The following is a 24077-nucleotide window of genomic DNA, read 5'->3' on the forward strand; positions in this document are numbered from 1 at the left end:
TCCCGTCTACTTGTGATCTCTCTCTGTCAAATAAATAAATAAAATCTTTTAAAAAATAAATAAATAAATAAATAAAATAAAAATAAATTAAAAAATTCTCCCTACTTCCCAGTAACTCAAAAACTGCAAACCTTATAAAGTATTTGTGCATCTCCTGACCATTTAACATGTGCAGAAGCATGCTTCCCTTCTGTTAGGTTAACTTGTATGTGTGTGACATTGACAAAGGTTTTTAATGTTGTACCCCTAATTTCTTTGTTTTCCCATAAGTCCTGTGGGGTTTTTTGTTTTGTGTGATGTATTTTAGGAGTACACATGTCTGTAACTTCAGGTGAGGCCAGAAGGGTTAACACTGGGTTAGGGAAGGGAGGTTACGCTGAAGGTGATGGATGTGATCTTTTGAGAGCATTTGCAATATTTTTGGGGCCTTTTGGAGCTTGGTCATTTTTTTAAGCTCCCATGTGAAGCCTTTTAACTTCCCTGGCCCCTTTTCAATCTCTGTTAAGAGCATTACCTTCATAGTCGGGAGCCTGCTGTACTTCATGAAGCATCCCAGTTGCCACATTTGTCCTGGAGGCCAAGGACCATTGACGTCTATTTTACTTCCTAGGTAGAGTGTCGGAGGAGAGTTGAGGTTCTGGATTAGGGCTTCTTCCGCTCACAAGCCCAGGTATGGAATCCCACTGCCAAGATTGATGTCTCTAGAGAATTGGGTTTGGCGAGCCCTTTGGTGACAGGGTCCATGCATTCTTTAGCCAGCCCACCTGAGCATCTGCCTGGAGGGGAAGGGAAGGACTTGTGCTGAGGATCACTGGGAGAGGGCTATTTAAGACCAGCCAAGGGACGCCTGGGTGGCTCAGTGGGTTAAGCCGCTGCCTTCGGCTCAGGTCATGATCCCAGCGTCCTGGGATCGAGTCCCTCATCGGGCTCCTTGCTCAGCAGGGAGCCTGCTTCTCCCTCTGCCTCTGCCTGCCACTCTATCTGCTTGTACTCACTCTCTCTCTCTCTGACAAATAAATAAATAAAATCTGTAAAAAAAAAAAAAAAAGACCAGCCAAGTATGCAAATGAGGGAGCTGCCGCAGTGTGGCACTGCTGTGGCACTGCTCTGCGTCTCCCTGCTGTCCTACAGATCATGGAATCAGATTTGTAAGCTTCTGACCACCTACCCCCCACTACCTTCAGGGCCTGCGCCTTGGCTATTCTTAGTTCCACACACACACCCCCACCAGGTTCATGATTCAGTATAAGCATCTGAGCCTCCTAAGTGGCTTTTTCTGGTAGGCCCTGTGTTTGGGCACCATCCACACAGACCCAACATGCCTGCCCCCTCTGAGTTGCGTGGCCAGTTACTTTTGTCCCAGGGAAGAGGGGGAAGTTGTTGATGGCCTTGGCACCCGAGGTTGATACACTTCATTGGTCTGTGATATCTTTTCAGCCTCTGGAAGGATAGATCCTTAGGTTTCCTTTGTGACACACCCCTGCTCCTGGCCTCCAGGAATTGCCTTGTTTATATCACCAGGCCACCAAGGCTGGAAAAAAAAAAAATTAGGTTAGGGGCGCCTGGGTGGCTCAGTGGGTTAAAGCCTCTGCCTTCGGCTCATGTCATGATCTTAAGGTCCTGGGATCGAGCCCCCAGTCGGGCTCTCTGCTCAGCAGGGAGCCTGCTTCTCTTATCTCTCTGCCTGTTTATGATCGCTGTCAAATAAATAAATAAAATCTTTTTAAAAAAATTAGGTTAGGGGTCAGACAGGTGGAGAGAGCCACTCAGTTTGACTTTGCGGGTGTCCCAGAGCAATAGCCCTTATACAAAGGAGTTGGTTGGATTTGGTATCTTTTGACACCTTCCTGGTTGTTTCTTTTTTTTTCTCCCTTGTATCTATGTTTTGTTTTTGTTTTTAAGTTCAGTTCATTAACATATAATGTATTAATTGGCTTTAGAGGTAGAGGTCATTGATTCATTAGTTTTACATAACAGTACTCATTGCATCGTGTGTGCCCTCCTTAATGTCTGTTACCTTGTTACCCCTCCCCCACTCCCTTCCCCTGCAGCAGCCTTCAGTTTGTTTATTATGATTAAGAGTCTCATGGTTTGTCTCCCTCCCTGGTTTCATCTTGTCTTATTTTTCCTCTTTTCTCCTATGATCCTCTCTTTTGTTTCTTAAATTCCACAGATTTGCGAGATCATATGGTAATTGTCTTGCTCTGATTGACTTGTTTCACTTAGCATAATATCCTCTTAGTTCCATCCACGTCGTTGCAAATGGCAAGATTTCATTTTTTGATGGCTGCATAATATTCCTGGGTGTGTGTGTGTACACATACCACATTTTTTTTTTTTAAGATTTTATTTATTTATTTGACAGAGAGAGATCACAAGTAGACGGAGAGGCAGGCAGAGAGAGGGAGGGAGGGAAGCAGGCTTCTTGCTGAGCAGAGAGCCCGATGTGGGACTCGATCCCAGGACCCCGAGATCATGACCTGAGCCGAAGGCAGCGGCTTAACCCACTGAGCCACCCAGGCGCCCCCATACCACATCTTCTTTATCCATTCATCTGTCAGTGGACATCTGGGTTCTTTCCATAGTTTGGCTATTGTGGACATTGCTGCTGTAAAGGTGCACGTGCTCCTTTGGATCACTACATTTGTATCTTTGGGGTAAATACCCAGTAGTGCAGTCACTGGTTCGTAGGGTAGCTCTGTTTTCAACAGTTTAAGGAACCTCCATACTGTTTTCCAGACTGGCTGTACCAGCTTGCATTCCCACCAACAGTGTAGGAGGGTTCCCCTTTCTCCACATCCTCTCCAATATCTGTCGTTTCCTGACTTTTTAATTTTGGCCTTTCTGGCTGGTGTGAGGTGGCATCTCATTGTGGTTTTGATTTGTATTTCCCTGATGCCGAGTGATGTTGAGCATTTTTTCATGTGTCTGTTTGCCATTTGTATGTCTTCTTTGCAAAAATGTCTGTTCGTGGGGCGCCTGGGTGGCTCAGTGGGTTAAAGCTGCTGCCTTCGGCTCAGGTCATGATCCCAGGGTCCTGGGATCGAGCCCCGCATCGGGCTCTCTGCTCAGCGGGGAGCCTGCTTCCCTTCCCCTCTCTGCCTGCCTCTCTGCCTACTTGTGATCTCTGTCTGTCAAATAAATAAATAAAATCTTTAAAAAAAAAAAAATGTCTGTTTGTGTCCTCTGCCCATTTCCTGATAGGATTGTTTGTTCTTTGGCTGTTGAATCTGTTTTTTACAGATTTTGGATACTAGCTCAGCTCTCTGTTATGTCATTTGCAAATATCTTCTCCCATTCTGTTGGCTGTCTTTTTATTTTGTTGAATGTTTCGTTTGCCCTGCAAAGCTTTTTGTCTTAAGGATAAGATCCTCCAAATCAGTTAGTAATAAAACCTTATCAGACACCGCTGTTAGAGAATTAAGGTGTCCCCTCCCAGGGGTTTCATCAACACATCAATCTAGTGTTTGGAGGGAGTTCCTCATAATCCTGCATGTAAAACTATGGAGAAATTCATAAGAATAGTTTCTTTGTGAAGAGGAGGAGCCCCGGTCTGCTTTTGGCTGTGTTGGAAACATAGGTGTGTCCTGGGGATCCCAGGGCATGGATGGGAGAGACTGAGATCCTGCTATAGGCGAATTACTTACAGATGTTTCTAGGCCTGTGTCCACTGCAGAGCATTTCTGAGTAATTGACTAAACCTTGGCTATTTAAAGTGTCTAGAAAAAGAATATTAGGTGAAGTTTATTTTTAATTTTTGGTTGTTGGTAAAACATATAACAGATCATTTGAACCACTTTCCGGGGTTCATTAAGGCATTAAGTAAATTCACAGTTTTGTGCAACCATCACCACATCCATCTGCAGAATTTTTTTTTTTTTTACCTTCCCAGACAGAAACTTATGTATTCATTAAACAGTAACTCCTTGTTCTCCCTTCTTACTTGCCCCTAGCAGTCACCATTCCACTTTCTGTCTCTGTTTTTGATGGCTCTCAGTACCTCTGATAAGAGGAGTTATACAGGGGCGCCTGGGTGGCTCAGTGGGTTAAAGCCGCTGCCTTCGGCTCAGGTCATGATCCCAGGGTCCTGGGATCGAGCCCCGCATCGGGCTCTCTGCTTAGCAGGGAGCCTGCTTCCTCGTCTCTCTCTGCCTGCCTCTCTGCCTACTTGTGATCTCCGTCTGTCAAATAAATAAATAAAATCTTAAAAAAAAAAAAAAAAAAGGAGGAGTTATACAATATTTGTCCTATTGTGTCTTCTTTCGCCGAACATAATGTCGTCAGTGTTCCTCCATGTTGGAGTCTGTGTCAGAATTTTATTTTTAAGGCTCAATAATAATCTTTTTGTTGATTTTTTTTTTTTTTTTCCATAAATTTTTGAAAAACTGAAGTTCCCTCTTAATTCTTGACCCTTGCATCTCAAGGCCTGAATCACAGAAGTAGACCCATCTCAGTATCCGGACAGCTGTTCTTTTTCTCTAGTAGAAACAAAAGGCTGGGGACGCCTGGGTGGCTCAGTTGGTTAAGCAGCTGCCTTCGGCTCAGGTCGTGATCCCAGTGTCCTGGGATCGAGTCCCACATCGGGCTCCTTGCTCATCAGGGAGCCTGCTTCTCCCTCTGCCTCTGCCTGCCATTCTGTCTGCCTGTGCTTGCTCTCTCTCTCTCTCTCTGACAAATAAATAAATAAAATCTTTAAAAAAAAAAAAGAAAAGAAAAGGCTGTCCTTGATGGGCCCTGTGTTAGGAGAAAAGGAAAGAATTTTCCTTGATAAACTGCCAAGCAGGTGTGATGGCCCCTTGGTTCTGATACTCCTTTCAGGTCTCTGGGACTTTGCTGATTGCTGGGCATGGTTTCATCAGGGTCATAAGATAAATTTGGGAAAGACCCGAGTACTGTCTCTCCAAGCCAAATCTGCTGCTTTCTTTTTTGTCAATTTCTTTCATCTAGTTCCTGCAAAAAATCTCAGGGGAGACCAGTAGTCAAGACTGCTAAGCCTCCTCTGGGAATAAATAACTGGGAGTGGACTTCCCTGTTACCCCTGTGCTGGCTTTTCAGCCCCCTCTAAGGCTAAGCGGAGTGATAAGCTACATCCTACCAAGCAAGTCTTTCCTGGAAATGACTTAAGTCTTACTGAGAGCTGGAAACGCTTGTTTCAGTTCTTCTTGAGATTAAGGTTTCTTTGCTCTCATCCAGTAGCACTTACCATTTGCTTGCTTTTTAAGATTTGTTTAATTAATTTAGAGCAAGAGAGTGAGAGGCGGGGCAGAGGGAGACTCTTCAGGCAAACGCCCCATGGAGCATGTGGCCTGAGGCAGTGCTCAGACAGGGCTTGATCTTACACTCAGGAGATCATGACCTGAGCTGAAATGAAGTCGAGTCAGAGGCTTAACCAACCGAGCCACCCAGGCGCCCTAGCACTTACCACTTGTAGGAAGAGCTGCAGTTTCTGGCTCTTCTGACATATTTATTACATAACTTACTGATTGCCTTTCCACTTAGAATATGTACTCCTTGAGTGTCTCTCTTTGTTCACTGCTGCATTTCTGGTCCCTGGCGAGGTGCCCGATCTAGAGCAGGCAACTGTAAATCTTGAATTAAATGGCTAACAGGGTTGTCTCCAGGGTCCTAGGAACAACAGTACTGGGCACTTTCATTCAGCATCATTGTTTTGCAAAGAGCTGCAAAAATAAGGGATATTTTTCCCACATTAAAGATGGTGACACTGAGGCAGGGAGATAAGTATTTGTGTCAGGCTCTAGGGCTTGTACAGCCAGCCACACATTTGCTGGCTCTTTACCATGCATCCTCAATTGTATGACAAGCAAGAGGTATATGTTTTTCTTAAGTACAAAGGCCTGATTGTTGATGTGAGAGTGACATCAAGGTTCCATTTAAAAAGCTTCGGCCAGAGGCGCCTGGATTGTTCAGTCATTAAGCCTCTGTTCAACTTGGGTCATGATTCCAGGGTCCTGGGATCGAGCCCCACATCGGGCTCTCTGCTAGGTGGGAAGCATGCTTCTCTCTCTCTCTTCCTCCCTCTGCTTGTGTTCCTTCTCCTGCTGTGTGTGTGTGTCTCTCTCTCTCTCAAATAAATCTTTTTAAAATTTAATAATAAATAGATTATTAGATAGATAGATAGCTTCGGCAGAGGGGGGCCCTGGATGGCTCAGTCAGTTAAGTTTCTGACTCTTGATTTCTGCTCAGGTCATGACTTCAGGGTGGTGAGGTTGAGCCTCGTGTTGGGCTCTGTGCTCAGTGGGGAAACGGCTTAAGATTCTCGCCTTCTCCCTTTGCACCACCCCCATCATGTATACTCTCTCTTGCTCCCTCTCTAAAATAATCTTAAAAATAAAAAGCTTGGGAGGGGCGCTTGGCTGGCTTAGTTGGTAGAAAACGTGACTCTTGATCACGGGGTCATGAGTTCAAGCCCCACATTGGGAGTAGAGCTTACTGTTTTTAAAAAAAGCTTTGACCAGGGTGCCTGGGTGGCTCAGTGGGTTAAAGCCTCTGCCTCTGGCTCAAGTCATGATCCCAGGGTCCTGGGATTGAGTCCCTCATCAGGCTCTCCGCTCAGCAGGAAGCCTGCTTCTCCCCGCACCCCGCCCCTGGCCTGCCTCTCAGACTACTTTGTGATCTCTGTCAAGTAAATGAATAAAATCTTTAAATTTAAAAAAAAAAAAAAAAAAGCTTTGACGTGAAAGTTTATTGGCAACTTTTAATGCTCATGCTCACTTTCCCAGGAGGGCAGGCTGTACTGGGCAATGGTACATTGCCAACAGCCTTGGGTTGGGTTTATGTTTTTGTTTTTGTTTTAAGATTTTATTTATTTGAGAGAGCACGTGTGTGCACCATGCACATGAGAGGGGGAAGGGGAAGAAGGTGAAACAGACTTCCCACTGAGCAGAGAGCCTGGTGTTGGGCTCCATCCTGGGACTCCAGGACTCTGAGCTGAGCTGAGCTGAGTGGGGTACCTGGGTACCACCCAGGTACCCCAGCTTTGGGTGTTTTTGACATTTTTTACAAAAGTAGTTGGGTGGGGGGGATCCTGGTTGGCTCAGTCGGTTAAGTGTCTGCTTTTGGCTCTGGTCAGGATCTCATCTTCCTGGGATCAAGCCCTGCTTCCTGGGTGGGCTCCCTGCTCAGCAAGGAGTTGGCTTCTGCCTTTCCCTCTGCCCCTCCCCAGGTCTTTCAAATCAAGTCTCTCTCTCGCAAATAAAGTCTTTAAAAAAAAAAAAAAAAGTAGCTGGGCAATATACAACAGTCTTTAATATAGTCTTTTAAAATGATTTTGTTTATTTATTTGACAGAGAAAGAGAGATCACAAGTAGGCAGAGCAGCAGACAGAGAGACGGGGAAGCAGGCTCCATGCTGAGCAGAAAGCCCGGTGTGGATCCCAGAGCCCTGAGATCCTGACCTGAGCTGAAGGCAGAGGCTCAACCCACTGAGCCACCCAGGTGCCCCTATAGTCTTCCTTTTTAACACGTTTTGTAATTCTACTTTTGAAATTCCATTTAGGGAAGTACTTAACATGGTAATGATTATGTGTTTATGGTTTTAGAAGGGGAGATGTGGGATAGGCAATCATACTAGCCAGTATCTGATAAATTGGCATTTCCTGATGAAATTTTATAGATTTTTGCTTCTATCTGCTTTAACCACGCTGGTATAGAGAGGTTGCCCTGGCTAGCTCATTCACACTCACAGGAGACTGCCCATGTGTCTCAGAGTGGCCATTTACGAGTTTATAGTGAGAACTGCCTTGTCATTGTCTGCACATCCTCTATCTCCATAGAAAGACGCACAGAGGGGCGCCTGGGTGGCTCAGTGGGTTAAGCCTCTGCCTTCGGCTCAGGTCATGATCTCAGAGTCCTGGGATTGAGCCCCACATTGGGTTCTCTGCTCAACAGGGAGCCTGCTTCCCCCTCTCTATCTGCCTGCCTTTCTGCCTACTTGTGATCTCTGTCTGTCAAATAAATAAAATCTTTAAAAAAAAAAAATTGCTTGGCGATTGTGGAACCCATGTGGAGAGTTAGGTCTCAGGTGTCTGTGGTTAATTGTGTCAGCCTTGGCTGCCCTGCATGTCATGAGGGAGGGCTCCTTGTGCCTGGACTGGGCAGAGCTGCTCATCCTAGATCTCCCTTGGGCACCCTGCAGACTAGTCCCTTTACTCGGTTGCTGGAGAACCAGCTCCAATCCCACACTTCCTGCCTATCCAACTGTTTCTAGCTGTTTTGTCTGTAGACATGCGCCACATACGTGATAATGTGTGTCACTCTTGGTAGAGTTGGGGGGTCATCCTCTGTAGTGTCTGTGATGACTACATGGGAAAAACCTCATCTCTAACAGGGATAGAATGATTGGACCATTCAGTCTGCACTGGCCTCATTAGCTCCCTCCCGAAGGGCAGTCTGGGCTCTCACGCTCTGCCACCGCCTGCTCCGAGCCACACAGCTTTCTTCTTGCCTGGGGTTCTCTTGGTCTCCCTACTTCCTCTTGGTCTGCCTTCCGACTTGTTCAGCCTCCTCTTGGCCATCAGAGCACACAGGTGACAGGATCTCTAAATAAAGATCTCTGAAACCGCTGGTTGTCCTGCCCTTGAGGTGTGGGTTAGGAGGCAAGTTGTGATCCAACCATTCATCTTTACTGTATTCTCTTCTCTCATGCAACCCACACAGTCCTCATCTAGGGCATTCTTCCCTTCTGTGCACCCCACTACCACCTGGGTTGGTTTATTTGTTTGTTTGTTTCTTATTTGTCAGAGAGAGAATACACACCAGCAGGGGGACCACCAGGCAGAGGGAGAAGCAGGCTCCCCGCTTAGCAGGGAGTCCGATGTAGGACTTGATCCCAGAACCCTGGGACCATGACCTGAGTGGGAGACAGACACCCAACCAACTGAGCCACCCAGGTGCCCCCCACCCTGTTTGTTTCTTGAGTAACTCCTATCACTTTGGGCCTGCACTTGCTGGGTCACCAGTGGCTGGCTTCCTGTGGTCGCCTCACTGGCCTTACTCTAGCTCTTAGGCCTGTTGATTGCTGTTACCTCCTTGATATGCCGGGTTTGTCCGACCAGTGCCTTCAAGGTTCTCTCAAAGCTTTCTCTGACTTTTTATTCTTTTCATAGGCTCATCTTGCTCTACCTGACTCCCCAGTTTCACACACAGATTCGGAAATCTCTTCCTCTACTCCAGTTCTCTCTCCTCTGAGTGTTGCGGCTGCCTTTACACCTTTCTACCTGGATATCCCATAGGCAGCATTTCTTAGACTAAAACCGTCTACCCTCAAAACCTGTTTGTTTTCTCCCTTCCCTGGTTCAGTTATTGCGTCATTCCTGCTCTCTCTCTCTCTATCTCTCTCTCTCTCTCTCTCTCTTTTTTTTTTTTAAGATTTTATTTATTTATCTGACACAGAGAGATTACAAGTAGAGAGGCAGGCAGAGACAGCAGGGAAAGCAGGCTCCCTGCCGAGCAGAGAGAACCTGATGTGGGGCTCGATCCCAGGACCCCAAGACCATGACCCTAGCCGAAGGCAGAGGCTTTAACCCACTGAGCCTCCCAGGCGCCCCATCTCTCTCTCTTTTTTTAAGGTTTTATTTATTTGAGGGAGAGGGAGAAGCAGACTTCCCACTGAACAGGAAGCCTGACATGGGACTCGATCCCAGGACCCCAGGATCACAACCTGAGCCAAAGCCAGACGTTTAACAGACTTGAGCCACCCAGGTTCCCCCACTCCTGCTCTTTAACCAACTAGATAAGTTGATGTGAATTGTACTTACCCTCCTATCAGAGGTTTAGGAATTCCTAGCCTCTGGTCTTCCTGGCCATTCCCAGTCCCATGTGCTACACCATGTCTTTTCTTAGTGGCAGGGACACCATTCACCACCCCCACTCTCATCTCTGAGTCATTGATTGCTTTAGTAAACATGAGTGTCTGCACACAGGATTAGCTAGGTACAAAGTAGACTGTGCCCTGCCCTCACACTTAGGACATGCTGAATAACTACAGGGTTTGCCTTGGAAACCAAAGGATCGTGGGCCATCTGCTGAGATGGAGTGATGGTATTATTGTTGGAAGGACTTTATCCCTGCACGAAGTAAATTTGTAAACCTGGAAAACATCCATTTTCCAAATTGTTTCTATAATAATACATTTGATTCTGGCATGGTATTTATTTAATAGTGTGGGTTCTGCTGTCACACTGTCCTGGTTTAAATCCAGGCCACTGTAGTCCTGAACTTTGGGCAGGTTAAATGGTAACCTTAGGGTGCCTGGGTGGCTCAATGGGTTAAGTGCCTGACTCTTTCAGCTTAGGTCATGTTCTCGGCTGTGGGGTTGATTTTCACGTTGGGCTTGCGCTCAGCATATAGTCTGCTTGGGATTCTCTTTCCTCCCTCTGCCCCCATGCTTGTGTGTGTGTATGTGCAGGTGTGTGCTCTCTCTCTCTCTCTCTCTCTCAGATCTTTAAAAAAGTAAAATGGTAACCTTAATACCTTTCCCCTAATTGGGTGATGGAACTATTATATGAACTGTGTTGGAAAGCAGTATTTTGCACATAGTACAAGGAATGTCTGGGCTTCAGCTGTGGTTAGTCTTATTGTTATTCTGGTGGCCTCTATCCCCTTCAGTATCCAGAATACTTTGTAGTCTGTGAAGGCTACCTTTCCTGCAGCCCTGGTTTCAGACATGGCATTTCCACGTCCCCACACCGATCTGGGAATGCCCTCTTCTTTCCACCTCCATTTTCTGGTGAAATCCAGCCCCCTGGTAGATTTCCCTAAGGCCAGCCTTCCAACTTCCTGTGCCCTCTGACCACTAACTCTTACTAGAACCAAAAGAAGCAAATGGATTTGGAACGGATTGCTGGACTGGCCTGGGCGTGGAGCGTGAGAACGCGCCAGGGGAGCTCCCAGGTGGTCTTGCTGGGGCTGCAGGAGGGGGGTTTTGGAGAGTAGAGAGGGTGTGCAGGCCAAGGAGTTGGGGTGCCTCTGGGACAGTCATAGGCTAGGTCTTAACAACCATGTTTGAAAGCCTAAAAATTAACCAAGTGGGAGGCAAGAGGCTTATGGCAAAGCCAGGGTTGTGCATTAAAAATTATTTCCCATTGTTCAGCAGATGGATCGCCTTCTCTGCCAGTGACATTTTTTTTTAAGATTTTATTTATTTGACAGAGATCACAAGTAGGCAGAGAAGCAGGCAGAGAGAGAGGAGGAAGCAGGCTCCCTGCTGAGCAGAGAGCCCGATGCGGGGCTCAATCCCAGGACCCTGGGATCATGACCTGAGCCGAAGGCAGAGGCTTTAACCCACTGAGCCACCCAGGCGCCCCTGCCAGTGACATTTTTATCAAAGATTCTCAATTCTGAGACACACCATGAGGTAGATAAGAAGGATAACTTTTACCAAAATAGCTACATCATGCATGTTTACCCAAATGTAAGATACTTCTTGGAACCAGAAACATCCACAGATATTAGAATCCAGAAAGTTCAATGGTCTGTGAGTCCTAAGAGGCTGTTGTGGTGCCTCCCCCTCCATTCAAAGCAGGAGGGCGGTCTTGGTCCCTTCCAGCCCGAGCCTCTACCCGGAATGCCAGTTGAGGTTGAGGTGTTGCTTTGGAAACATGTGTGTGGTTTGAGTGGAAGCACCTGCTGCCCTGTGGTGTGGTCATCAGGAGATGTCATGCTGCCTGCCAGCCACACGTGCCCCCATAGAGTGACATCGTGAAGAGGTCATCCCTGTGAAGCAGCCAGGGTCACAGTGGAAAGAAGGTGGCAGGGGAGCAGATGGGGACACATGCAGACCACCAGGTAATAGAGAAGGAGGTTCAGCTGGCTGGGTAGTCCCTCTAGAGGGGCTTCTCTGGGGAAAAAATGGCCGGGCTGGGGCTGGGGAGGGTCAGGAAGGCTTCTGAAAAACCTTCTGCCTCTGCCTGTGTGTTTCCTTACCCCTAGCTCCAGTACCCATTACAATACTGAGGTGTCTGCCAGCCCTCCCTCCCTCCACCAGGCTGGGAGCTGACGACTGGGGGTGTTGTGTTAGTAGCTGGAACAGTCCTGATGGCCAGGAGGCCCGAGCGGAGCCAGGTGGGGCAGAGGGGTGGAGCTTTGCCCCAGGCAGTGCTGGAGGAGTGAGTCAGCGACATCAGCCCTTAGCCATCGAGCCTTTAGACTGTGCAGTACTGTTCTGGGTGCTCTGCCAGCTCCCATAGTCCTCACACACTTGCTGCGATAGGTGCTGCTGTTTTGTCATCTTAGAAATGGGGCACAGAGTTTGGTGCTTAGCTCAAGGGCACAAGTAGGGGTTTGGATAGTCTCAGCTGTCACGCTCTGTGGTCAACTGTGTGTGTTAGAAAGCTGTGCTGGCGGTAGGTTTGAGGGGGCACTGGGAGGCGGGAGATCTGAGAGGAGGAGGTAGCAGCTGCGGTGGATGGATTCAAGAGGGGTCCTGTCTTTCCTGCCGTCTTCACGCCTCTCAAGTAGGCCTCCTTCTGTCCAGGGCCCTTGTCCTAGTCCACTGGTTCCTATGGTGGGGCCTTGGGAGCAACACCACCGTCATTGCCTCAGAACTTGTGAGAAAGGCAAAATTTTGAGTCCCATCCCAGACCTGCTGAGGCTGGTGCAGAAGTTTGAGAACCCCTGTCCTTGTCCAGACCACTACTGCCCAGGGTGGGTGACTGCACAGCCTTCTCCTTGTTCTGATTCTCCCTGAGTCCCTAGCCTTGCCCAGTGCTCAGGGCTTCCCCCACCAGAAGCCAGCTTTGCCCCTTCTACCCTGATGACACCCTGACTCCTGGCTTCTGACTCCCATGTTTTTGCTTCTCATGTGCTCCCTTTTCCACTGCATCTCTGACACTGAACTTAACGTAGGTAGCTGCCACTTCCCAGTGGAAGGCCCTTGAAATCTAAGGCCTTTCAGTTCTCTAGCAGCCTCTTCACTTGCTGCTTTGTCTGCCCTTCCTGGAACCTCCCAGTCCACAGTTTCTTGGTCTACCTGACTCGCCTGTTGCCAGTGACAGAAGTCTCAGCTAGGCATGCAGGGGGAATCAGGGCAGGTGACTATCATCTCCTCCTTTAAATTATCAGCTCCTCCAGAGGGCAGCGGTGAAGTTGTGGAAAGAGCCAGAGGACCTGGGCTCTGCTCTGGCCTCAGAAACTCCATGCCCTCCTGGTTGCAAGGAGTCCATGAGGTTATGTGTGGCAGTTCAGATTCTCTTGCCTTTTCCCAGCAGCTGGCACAGGACTCTGGAAGGGTGTGAACAGCCAGAAAGTAGAGCAGGTGGTGGCATAACGAGTCTGAGCTCGGGCTTCTGGACCCGGTGGCCCAGTGCTCTATAAGAGGGCTTGCGTCCCAAGAAAACCGCAAGCAAGCACGTGAGTTGCATGGAGTATTCAGCAAAGTACTCGTAAAGGGTCAGACTGAGCTTTGTTGTTGGTGATGCAGATGGGAGCATTTATCACCTGAATTTCCTTGTTTTTCAGGACTTCAAGATACTGGAAATCTACTTGGCTGCAGATGGCTATGCTCACCAGAGGATGAGTAATTGACGGGTGTGAGAAGTTGAGAGCAGGCAACTTTCAGCTTCCTTGCTAACCTCTGTATAGGTTCCTTCCTTCTCTGTAGGGTGGAGTCAACGAGCACAATGAGTACTGTGAGTTTTATCAGCTTGTGAATTTTCTTCTTAAAGATTTTATTGTTTTTCTTATTTGTGAGAATGTGCCTAGGAGTGTGGGTGGGAGAGCAGAGGAGCAAACGCTGCGTGGGGAGCCCGACATGGGGCTTGATCCCAGGACCCTGAGATCACAACCTGAGCCCAAGTCAGATGTTTAACCAACTGCATCACCGAGGTGCCCTCTTGTGAATTTTATTTTCGAGGCTAAGCAGCTACCTTATTCCTTATGGCACCTTAATGAGAATATCATAAAGGTGCTCTAAGTAACCCTTGTCTCAAAGGAAAGTGTGCAGGACTGGGGGGCAGCTACAGATGTAGTTATTTGGAGGAGTCTGCTGTTTTGGGTGGTGTTCTAAAGACACAGTAATAGCTGCGGATTCAGAAATTTTCTATCCCCAGAGCAGCTGTCGGTGTCGTGGAAATGCCAGGGCCCTGGTTTATTGAATCCTTTACAACCTAGTGTACATTTTCCCTTCTCTTTCCTTTCCCCTGTGTAGTTTTTGGCCCAGTATGAGCATAGTGGTAATTAATGATCCTTCGTGAGAGTTTCCTTACACCCAGTGACCAAAGTCGGTACATATGTTGTGAGCTTTCATCAGACTGCAGAGGCCGTGCCTCATAACAGGTGTTCCCTGGAGCCCCTGGAGCTCCAGAGAAGATTGCCTGAAGGTCTCCTTCTGTAGTTTATTGCCTGCTGACCAAGTTGCTCAGATGATCTAAACTCAAAACAGCTGTTTTCTGAGATACTGATTCATATCAGGTGGCCCAGCTGTGAAACAGCAGCCTTATATTCTCTCCCCAGGCTCCAGAAGTGCCGTGTGTGTGCAGGCAGGGTGAGGCTGAACTGCCATAGAAACCCTGTAGCTTCCACTCACTGCCCCTGGTGCTCCTCATCCTGACCAGTCCCAGTCCCTTGTGTGCTCGGAGCCTGCTGTTGATACTTCTATACAAAAGGGCCTTTGCTTCCCTGGACCTGCCCTTTTAAAGGGCAGGTGACTTCCTACCTTGGCTCCTTGTCTGCAGATTGCCCCTGCAGCTCACTTGTAAGGAAACAGATGTCCTGAGTCTGGGTACCTTCTCTCTGAAGCCCATGCCTTGCCCAGGTAGGATCTGGTTAGAAAGCAATGTAACCTCTTACTTGACTGTTAAGAAATTGGTTAAACTTCCTCAGAGTGGCATAAATCACTTACATGGTCAGTTTGAACTAAAAGCTGTGACCCTCCTGCTAGTGCAGAGGGGGACAGCCACACTGAGAGTAACAGGACAGCGGGGAAAATGTCTGCCAGTGTTCTAGGGTTTCTGGAGGCTGGCCCTGAGCTAGCAGTCCCCTGCACCCTTGCCCTCTGGGGAATGTGGATGGAGAGGGAGGTGGGGTTGTGGGGGGCGGGGCGGCTGGGGGAAGGGTACTGAATCCTGAGATTGTCGTCCTGGAAGGGTGAGGGATAGCCTTATAATGGAGGTCAAATTTGCATAGGTTTTTGAAAGCTGTGTAAGAATTGGCCAAGTGAGGAGAGGGAGGGAGGACTGAGTAGTCCAGTCATGGAAGGGACGAGAGAGAGCTGCTGGGGAAGAGGATTGCTGTGGGGTGTAGGGTAGGGATCGTGGCCTTGAGAGCACACGTTGCTGTAGTGCCCATGGTGGGATATTCCAAGTCCAGCACCTAGACTTTGGTCGGGGTGCATGGCTGCTGCTTGCTTCCCTCGGAGGGGACCAGAAACCATGCAGGTGGCTGTGGCAGGGCATGAAGGGTCCTGTTTAGCAGTATCTCCTAAGAAATATGTGGTCCTTTGCAGAGGAAGGAAAATAGAAGGACAACTTCAGAGAGAAAGGGGGAAAACTTAAGTAGCCTTGGTCTTCTGGTGGCAGCTCAGGCCGCTGGTAGACACTGGGCCGTAGACTCTGCTGAGGCTGGAGTGGCAGCTCTCTGGACAGAGCAGCTCCTGGAGGGAGAACTTAGAACTACTGTGGCTGCTTGTCCGTGGGCCCTCCTGGGGATGGTTCCCTGATCCTTAGATCCACGGAAAGTTGCTAAGCCCAAATCTTAATTTCCAGCACTCCCCAAGCTGCCGTTTGCTGCTGAGGCATGGCTGGAATACAGCAAGAGTCAGGCGTCTCTCTCTTTTGCCTGGGCAGCATGTGTTGTGCTAAGTGGTGGGTGCCCTTAGGTCTTGTGCACATCTCACCCGCAGTGTCCATCCTTCCCCAGTTTCTGGGGACGTAGTGCTAAGTACGGCGTGCAAGGCGGTCGGGTCATGCTGGCCTCCTGTGTCTTTGCTCAGTACTCGGCACTTCCGAGTGCCGAGAAATCGCCACCCCAGCTTACCCAGTTCAGAGCATCGGTGCGCCCAGTGGCAGTAAGAACCAGAAACACGGGGCCGTGATTGGCTGGGGCCATGCAGTGGGAACAACAAGGTGACAGGGTCAGGTGGGCCGTTTGTTCTCCTTTGAGGAAGGCCATATGGGGCGTGTTCTCCCCCTGCGTTTCAGGGCCAGCCTGGTCAGAAGTGTCAGAGCATGCCGGGAAGCCAGGTCCCAAGGGTATGGGGGGCAGCTGGCATGGAGAGTTTGGACTACACATCCACTGGCTGAGGGCTTGAGCCTTCCAGAAGGCAGGGCTCCTGGGTGGCCACTGGGAACTTTGGTTCTTTGAGCTCAGGGCCATGGTTGTGAGGGTGTGAGCTGCACTGATGAGTACCCTAAATGTTGATGGATTCCCAAAGACAAGACCTACTTTCTACAGTAGTTGGAAATGTGGGAAACTGAGGGTCTTGGGGTTGAAACCACAAAAAGGCCTCAGTGAGACCAAATACACATCCAAGGAGGACAGGTCTGCGACTTTTGGTGAAAAGAAGGGGTTTCTGCCCAAGTCCTGACCTGGGTCAGAGGCTTCTGTGGAGTTGTGTGTGTGGAGTTGTGTGTGTGTCAGGTACTTTTGACAGACCAATAGTTTGATACAACAGAAGTTTTACTTTTATAGGGTTTATATTCACTATATGTTTAGGATTATTTCTCTTTAAATATTCAGTGTTCTAGAATGTCAAGTTTTGTTTTTGTTGTTACTGTTTTTAAAGAGGGGAGGGGGCCGAGGGAGAGAGAATTTCAGGCAGGTTCCTCACTCAGCACAGAGCCTGATGCCAGGCTCGATCTCATGACCCTGAAATCATGACCTGAGCCACAATCAGAAGTCAGACACTTAACCGATTATATCAACCAGGTGCTCCTAGAATGTCAAGTTTTAAAAGGACCCATTACCTCAGGTTGCCTCACTGGTCTCCTACTTTTTCTACTTTTATTTTTTTTTAAGGTTTTTTTTTAATTTATTTGAGAGAAGCTTGGGGGAGGGGCATAGGGAGAGGAAGAAGCAGGCTCCCCACTTAGCAGGGAGCCCAACACAGGGCTCAATCCCAGGATCCCAGGATCATGACCTGACCATTAACTGACAGCCACCCAAGTGCCCCATGGTCCTTACTCTTGTTGATGAATTGAGCCATTCCCATGTTGATCTTTTATTCTTCTTCTTGAAGTTGTATCAGTCGGGAGCTCATGTGACTGTTTCTTTCCCCGGATACCCTCAGAGAAAGCGTCGTGGTGGCACAGTAAATTCTAGACAAGCCCAGAAGCGAACTCGGGAAGCAGCCTCCACCCCTGAGATGGCCTTGGAAGCAGAACCCATAGAACTTGTGGAAAGTGGTAAGATCGCCGGGAATGCCGTGACAGTGGGATGCTGGGGTGGTGCAGCGTGCATGGGTGGGCCCAGCCATGGGGTCTTGTGCAAGCCACACCATCTGAGCCTCCCATTATCCTCCCAAATGGAATCGTCGTAATCCCCTTGCGTGGAGTTGTCATTAAGGTCAATGCTTAACTCAGTGCCTGTTAGTTAACACTTACTGCACCCCAGTTAGCATCTGTCCTTGTCTTTATAAGACCTACACCGTCTCAGACTCACCTGCCGCTCAGAACTGAAAGCTGACTTTGAGCAAGACCTGCCCTCTTTGGTGGTGTAAGACCTCCATGGGTTTTGATAGCCGCTTAGGAGGGCTAACCATCTAACCTTCCTGGAATGTGCGGCTGGGGAGATGAGACTGCCCTGGGCCCACCTTTTCAATTTGAAACTGTACATCCAGTTCGCTTGGCCTCCTGAAGTCATCAGCTTTCCTTTTCCCTTTTTCATTAAGACACAGATCTCCCCCAGAGGGCATCTCTGTGGAGAGAGCCACCTGTGCTGGAGGGAGCTGCTATAGGCAGGAGCCAGATTGTGCACATGCGGCCTGTGGGATTGTGGCTTCTGTTTGTGAGAGCCAGAAATTAAGTCCACTGGAAGGAGAGCGCCTCTATGACTTAGATTATGTCAGTATACGGACATTTTTTTAAAAGGACGGGGTCATTTTGTATGAATTACATTCAACATCTCTGATATATTGTGGGTTTTACTCCTGTGAATCTTTTTTAATAGAAGAAAATAAAGCAAATTTGAATTGCTAAATATATTACGAGTTACTGTCCCCAAACAAGTACTACTTTTTTTTTTTTTTTTTTTTTTTTTTTTAATTTGACAGAGATCACAAGTAGGCAGAGAGAGAGAGGGAAGCAGGCTCTCCGCTGAGCAGAGAGACCGATGCAGGGCTCAATCCCAGGACCCCAAGATCATGACCCAAGCCGAAGGCAGAGGCTTTAACCCACTGAGCCACCCAGGTGCCCCAAAGAAGTACTACTTCTAAAAATCCTACTTTCGTATGTTTTTAGTGCTATAATAGAAGCAAAAATGATTGTAAATCTTTTTTTAGTTCATATAAATGGAAGTAGTCCTTTGCGGTTCATTCTTACCTACCACAGAGAAGTGCTTCTACCCAGTCTGTCCTGTGCTCACAAGGACACCACAGTAGATCCTAGGGCTCAGAGGCACACAAAGGAATAGGCTGAGCCCAGTCTGCTGTGCTGGGAGTCTAAGGGATCAGTAAACACCACCCTGTTGTCCTGCTTGAGAACCACATGGAGATGACTATCTCACTGATGAGGGTACAGAGCTGAGTCTGATGAGGTCTGAGGGCGAGCGGCAGCCTCGAGGAGGAGGTTTAAGGCAGGTCCATGCCAAAGAGAAAGGCCTGAGGTGAGCATGCCTGGTCCTTTCCCCAGATGTCTCCCAGTACTCTCAGGTAGGTCCCTGCCTCTCCCCTGTGCAGGGGCAGGTGGGAGCACTGAGGCCTAGTTGTGTGACAGTGTGAGGCCACAGGGATGAGGTCTGTGTGTGCACAGACTTGACCCCCCTCCTTGGTGTAGTTGTAAACCATAGGCCTCCACTCGGAATTCTGAAACAGCGTTTGTTGGCTGTCTCCCCTGAAAGGGGATTAGACCTGATGCTCTGCATTCTATACTTTTGAGGGGGCTTTAGTTTGGTATAAGCCCGTGCTCCATTTTTAATCGTTTAATGAAGCTTTGAGTGTTATGCCGTTACTTGTTACTTTCCTGCTAATGCTTGTTAAAATGCTTTATTTTAAAGCCGGAGACGAAATAGTGGATCTCACCTGTGAATCATTAGAGCCTGTGGTTGTTGACCTGACTCACAATGACTCTGTTGTGGTAAGTGTCAGAGCAGGATGGGTGATCCCTCCTGGCTGTGAGCCCTTAGCCAGCACCAGCTTCTGAAGGCGCTGGTCACAGGTTACGGTTTGTGCCGAAGAAACTCAGACATTCAGTGACTAGATAGAGCCCAAGATAGAAAGTCTTTCTGGAAAATCCTTTGTTAGGGCTTTGTTTCCTGTGGACACAGTACATCTATGTGACCCTGGCCTGCTGGCACTGAAGCAGTTTGGGGAGAGCCCCCAGAGTTGCCTGTTCTGCACTTTATACCATCTGTGTGACCTCTGGCAAGTTCTTAGGCTCATTCACTCTGAATGGGGGGATATGCCCTGCGTGCCAGTAGGGTATTGGGAGGGTCAGGAGTCACCTTATATCTGAGTGCCAGGCACACAGTGGTGCCCAGTAGGTGTGAGTTGCACCCTCCCAGCTGGTGGGGACGAGAATGCTTGCTTAGCACTGCCAGCACTGCTGCCAGGGGTCTCTGGAGGCACACAAGCAGCTTGCTTTGGAGGGTGCAGGCACCCTGCATCCCTCCTTGATTCCAGGGACAACGGGGCTTGGGAAGCTGCTTGTGGCCCCTTCCTGTGGCACCAGCTGTGGCCCCTCACAGAGAGCACACTTGCCCTTGTTGGCCCTCGGGGAAGGAGACCTGCCTCACAGCGTGGGGGCCCGCGCCTGTGTGTGGTTCCAGGTGGCCGCTCAGCCCACAGACGTGCACCTTAAGACTGCGTCTGCCTCTCCAGGATGCCTCTTGAGTGCGGTTTGATCTGATGTGCAGTTGTAGAGTGGAGCAGATGGGAGGCAGGTGCTGCTGGGGATGGGGGTTGGTAGTAGCTGAGTGTCCACCTGGCCTTGGGGCCCACTGGTCCTGGGCTTGTTCTGATTGTGGTTACAATTGCAGAGTAGGGTTGTGCTGAGAAGCTTCAAGACTTCTTTAAAAGAAAAGAAGGGCAATGATGGGGATCTGTCTTGACAGATTTAGAGGTTTGAACTCTGGTCTTGGTTGAAAACCACCAGTCCTGTTGTGTGTTTGCGCACCTCTCCCCTCACCCCCCAAAGGAAAGGCAGTTGAAACCTGTATTTTCTCTGACACTCAGTCCCTGATCTGCAGGCCCAGGGGGATAAGCCAAGATTGTTTGTAAGACCTTCTAGCCCTCAAGGAGACAGTGACTGGCTTCTGTTGTGTGATGTACCAGCATCATGAAATCCCTCTCATGCCTTGGATTATTTATTTATTTTTTAATGATTACCCTTTCTAATGTTCTCCTTCCTGACCTTTCCTACCTTCTTTGTTTCCCTGGGCATGGAAAGTCATTAGGAGATGTAGAACAGGACTGCTAGGGTCTGGGGAGCTGCCCTGGGAATGGATGGCTGGCCAAGGCCGGAGATGGGGGAAGGGGGTGCTGGCCTGGGAGGTAGGAGTCCTGGTTTTCCGGTCTTAGATACACTGGTCATTTTGGTCATGGTCTAAGGTTCCCAGCTATAAAAATATAATAAGGCTTGGGCTTTAAAGCACTCCTGATTCTAATCATTCTCTACTTTTTGTTCATAAATTCAAATGCCAGTTTTTAAATTTACAGTAAGAAATACATGTGAGGCTGAAGTTCTCACTCTAAGCATATCTACTTGGAAAACCTAATAGTATTAAGTCAGGACAAGGAGTGTCCATCAAGTGAATTTTGAGTCAGGCAGGCCTCTCCTGCAGCAGCGTTTAAATGGTGAATGTATCATGTATTAGTTCCCAAATTGGGGTGACCTTACCGGTTCAACCAGAATCTGTGGGAACAGGCCACATGTACCTCTTTGGCCCTGCTGGGAGTAGCTAGCTCTGTATCTTAAAGACCAGAATCTGTGCATCCCCCAATCCGGGCCTGACTTCAAAACTTGAGGGAGCCCTCTGATGAAAAACTCCTGAGACTCTTTTTCCAACTCTCTAAAGACTCTAGAGCCCCCAGTGAACTAAGAGAACTAAACAGTGCTTTGAGATGCAATAAGGCTTTGTACATCTCTGCTTAGGTATTTTCTCTCCAAATTAACTTCTATTTTGGGCATTGCATAGCCAAAAAAGGCCATCACTGCTGGATCCCAGGACATGTGTATCTTTGAATTTTGCTAGACTATTGCTAAACTTTTCTAAAGGGGTTGTGCTTGCTCACATTCTTACCAGTGTTTGCGGTGCTCACCACCACTTTATTTCTGGCCAGTCTGATGGTTTTGAACACCTCTCGTGCTCATTGGTAGTTCTTTTCGTCTTTTGTGAAGTGCCTGTTAAAATCTTTTTTTTTTTTTTTTTTTTTTTTAATTTTATTTATTTGATGGAGAGAGAGATAGCCAGAGTGGGAACACAAGCAGGGGAGTGGGAGAGGGAGAAGCAGGCTTCCTGCTGAGCAGGGAGCCCAATACGGGGCTCGATCCCAGAATCCTGGGATCATGACCTGAGCTGAAGGCAGACACCCAATGACTGAGCCACCTAGGTGCCCCTAAAATCTTTTTTTTTTTTTTTTTTAGCTATTCTTTTTACACACATGTTGTATATACAACTTTTACAATAGCCGAAGAAACTGATATAGAATGGAACAGCCCCTTGAGTTCTCATCTATTTGGTTGTGTACTGTGTATGTGTTTGTGTGTTTCCCAGACATTTTTTAAATGGGCTCTACACCCAATGTGAATTGCATGCTTCACTGACTGAGCTAGCCAGGCACCCCTTTCTGCCTTGTTTTTGCTTTTTTTTTTTTTTTTTTTTTTTTTTTTAGGAATTCTTTCTAAGTGATTAAGTATGAGCGTGCCACTGGTCAAGTGGTCAAGTTAGGTTTTGTGTCTTTTTCTGAGGGGGGTCTCCCTTTTTAATTTCAATTTATAGAGGTTCTTAATTTTAATACAGTTGAATTTATCAATTTGTTGAAAATAATCCATATAAAAATTCGTTCTGTATTCTGAGTTTTACTGTTTGCTTTTTACAAGTGACTCTGTAACCCACTTGAATTGTCTTTCGTGTGTGGTTTGAGGCAGGGTATTTCGCTCCTCTTAGTGAAGTCTTAACAGTATTCCTTGCGGTGGTTTTGCAGATCTTTTGTTAAAAGATATATTCCGGGGTGCCTGGGTGGCTCAGTAGGTTAAGCCTCTGCCTTTGGCTCAGGTCATGGTCTCAGGGTCCTGGGATCGAGTCCTGCATTGGGCTCCCTGCTCAGCAGGGAGCCTGCTTCCCCCTTTCTCTGTGTCTGCCTCTCTGCCTACTTGTGATCTCTCTCTCTCTCTCTCTCTCTGTCAAATAAATAAATAAAATATTTAAAAAAAAAAAAGATGTATTCCTAAATACATAGTATTTTAGGAGGCTATTAAAAATGGTATTATAGGGGCGCCTGGGTGGCTCAGTGGGTAAAGCCTCTGCCTTTGGCCTAGGTCATAATCTCAGGGTCCTGGAATCGAGCCCCACATCAGGTTCTCTGCTTAGCGAGGAGCCTGCTTCCCCCTCTCTCTCTGACTGCCTCTCTGCCTACTTGGATCTCTCACTCTGTCAAATAAATAAAATCTTTTTTTTAAAAAAAGTATTATAAAGTTTCTGTTTCTTTTTTGTTTTTATTTGTTAATATAAAGAAATGCAGTTGATTTTATCTATTGATTCTTTTTTCAATGTAGCAATTCTTTTTTTTTTTTTTTAAGATTTTATTTATTTATTTGACAGACAGAGATCACAAGTAGTCAGAGAGGTAGGCAGAGAGAGAGAGGAGGAAGCAGGCTCCCTGCTGAGCAGAGAGCCCGATGTGGGGCTCGATCCCAGGACCCTGAGATCATGACCTGAGCCGAAAGCAGAGGCTTTAACCCACTGAGCCACCCAGGCGCCCCGCAATGTAGCAATTCTTAATCTAAATCTTTTGGTTTTCTGTGTACACAGAATAAATTTTGGTTCTTTACTATATCTTTTTTTTTTTTTTTTTTTTTTCCTTAACACACTGGCTAAAGAAAATTCATCACTCGCTGAATAAATGGGGACAGTCCTGGACATTCTTGTCTCATCCCAAATCTGAAGGAATCCTTTCAGATTTGGACCGTTAAATAAGTTCTCTGTGGTAGGTTTTATTGCTGTCATTGTTTATGCCCTTTATTCAGACTGGAGAAATTCCCCCTCTGTTTTCTGTTGGACTGCAAATTGAAGAATCAATGTTAATTTGGGGTACCTGGGTGGCTCAGTCGGTTAAGTGTCCATCTTTTGATTTTGGCTCAGGTCGTGATCTCAGGGGAGTCTGCTTAAGTTTTCTCCTCCCTCTGCGTCCACCCCATGCTTGTGCACACAAGTGTGCACTCTGTCTCAAATAAATAAAATAAAAAGTAAAAATATGCTTCCTCTTAAAGAATCAGTGTTGAATTTTAACACTCAAGCAGAGTTAAACTAATTAAATGTTGTGGTCTTTTTATATATTGCCAGTTTCTGTTTGCTACTATTTTATACATGACTTCTGCCTCTATTTTTGTGAGTAAGATTGGTTTGTCTGTAATTTTCATCTTATACACATTTCTTAACGAGGTTTCTGATATCAGAGTACTGGTATCTTTATTGTTAAGTGAGTTGGGCACCCTTTTTTCTATCATCCAGATTTGTAATCTTGGAGTTACTTCTTTCTTGCAAGTTTGGTAGAACTTCACTGTGAAGGTACCTAGCTTCAAATTTTTTGAAATTTGTGAGTCTCATTTAAAATGTTTACTTTTGTTGGTATACATTTGTTTGTGGTATCTTAATGTTCTGTGGAATCTGTAGTGATGGCTCCTTTTTCATTTCGTCTGATTCAGTTGTTTGTGTTTTCTGTCTCTTTAGATTAGTATCACCAGAGGTTTA

At 47.4% G+C, this 24077-nt stretch overlaps 1 protein-coding gene across 6 annotated transcripts in view; it reads left to right on the forward strand.

The window, feature by feature from the left end:
* Positions 1 to 24077, forward strand: part of RNF4 (ring finger protein 4) — a 36728-nt gene that overhangs the window by 3808 nt on the left and 8843 nt on the right. For 3 of the 6 annotated variants that reach the window (XM_047718662.1, XM_047718665.1, XM_047718666.1), the window contains exons 2-4: positions 13476 to 13645; positions 17191 to 17356; positions 19164 to 19243. In XM_047718662.1, the coding sequence (XP_047574618.1) occupies positions 13637 to 13645; positions 17191 to 17356; positions 19164 to 19243 (255 nt within the window). In that variant the 5' untranslated portion in view covers positions 13476 to 13636. Of the gene's footprint in view, positions 1 to 13222; positions 13368 to 13475; positions 13646 to 17190; positions 17357 to 19163; positions 19244 to 24077 lie in introns of all 6 variants that reach the window. The other 3 variants (XM_047718663.1, XM_047718664.1, XM_047718667.1) reach the window with 3 other exon arrangements.

This window comes from Lutra lutra, chromosome 2 (assembly GCF_902655055.1).
Source record: "Lutra lutra chromosome 2, mLutLut1.2, whole genome shotgun sequence".
Lineage (NCBI taxonomy): Eukaryota > Metazoa > Chordata > Mammalia > Carnivora > Mustelidae > Lutra > Lutra lutra.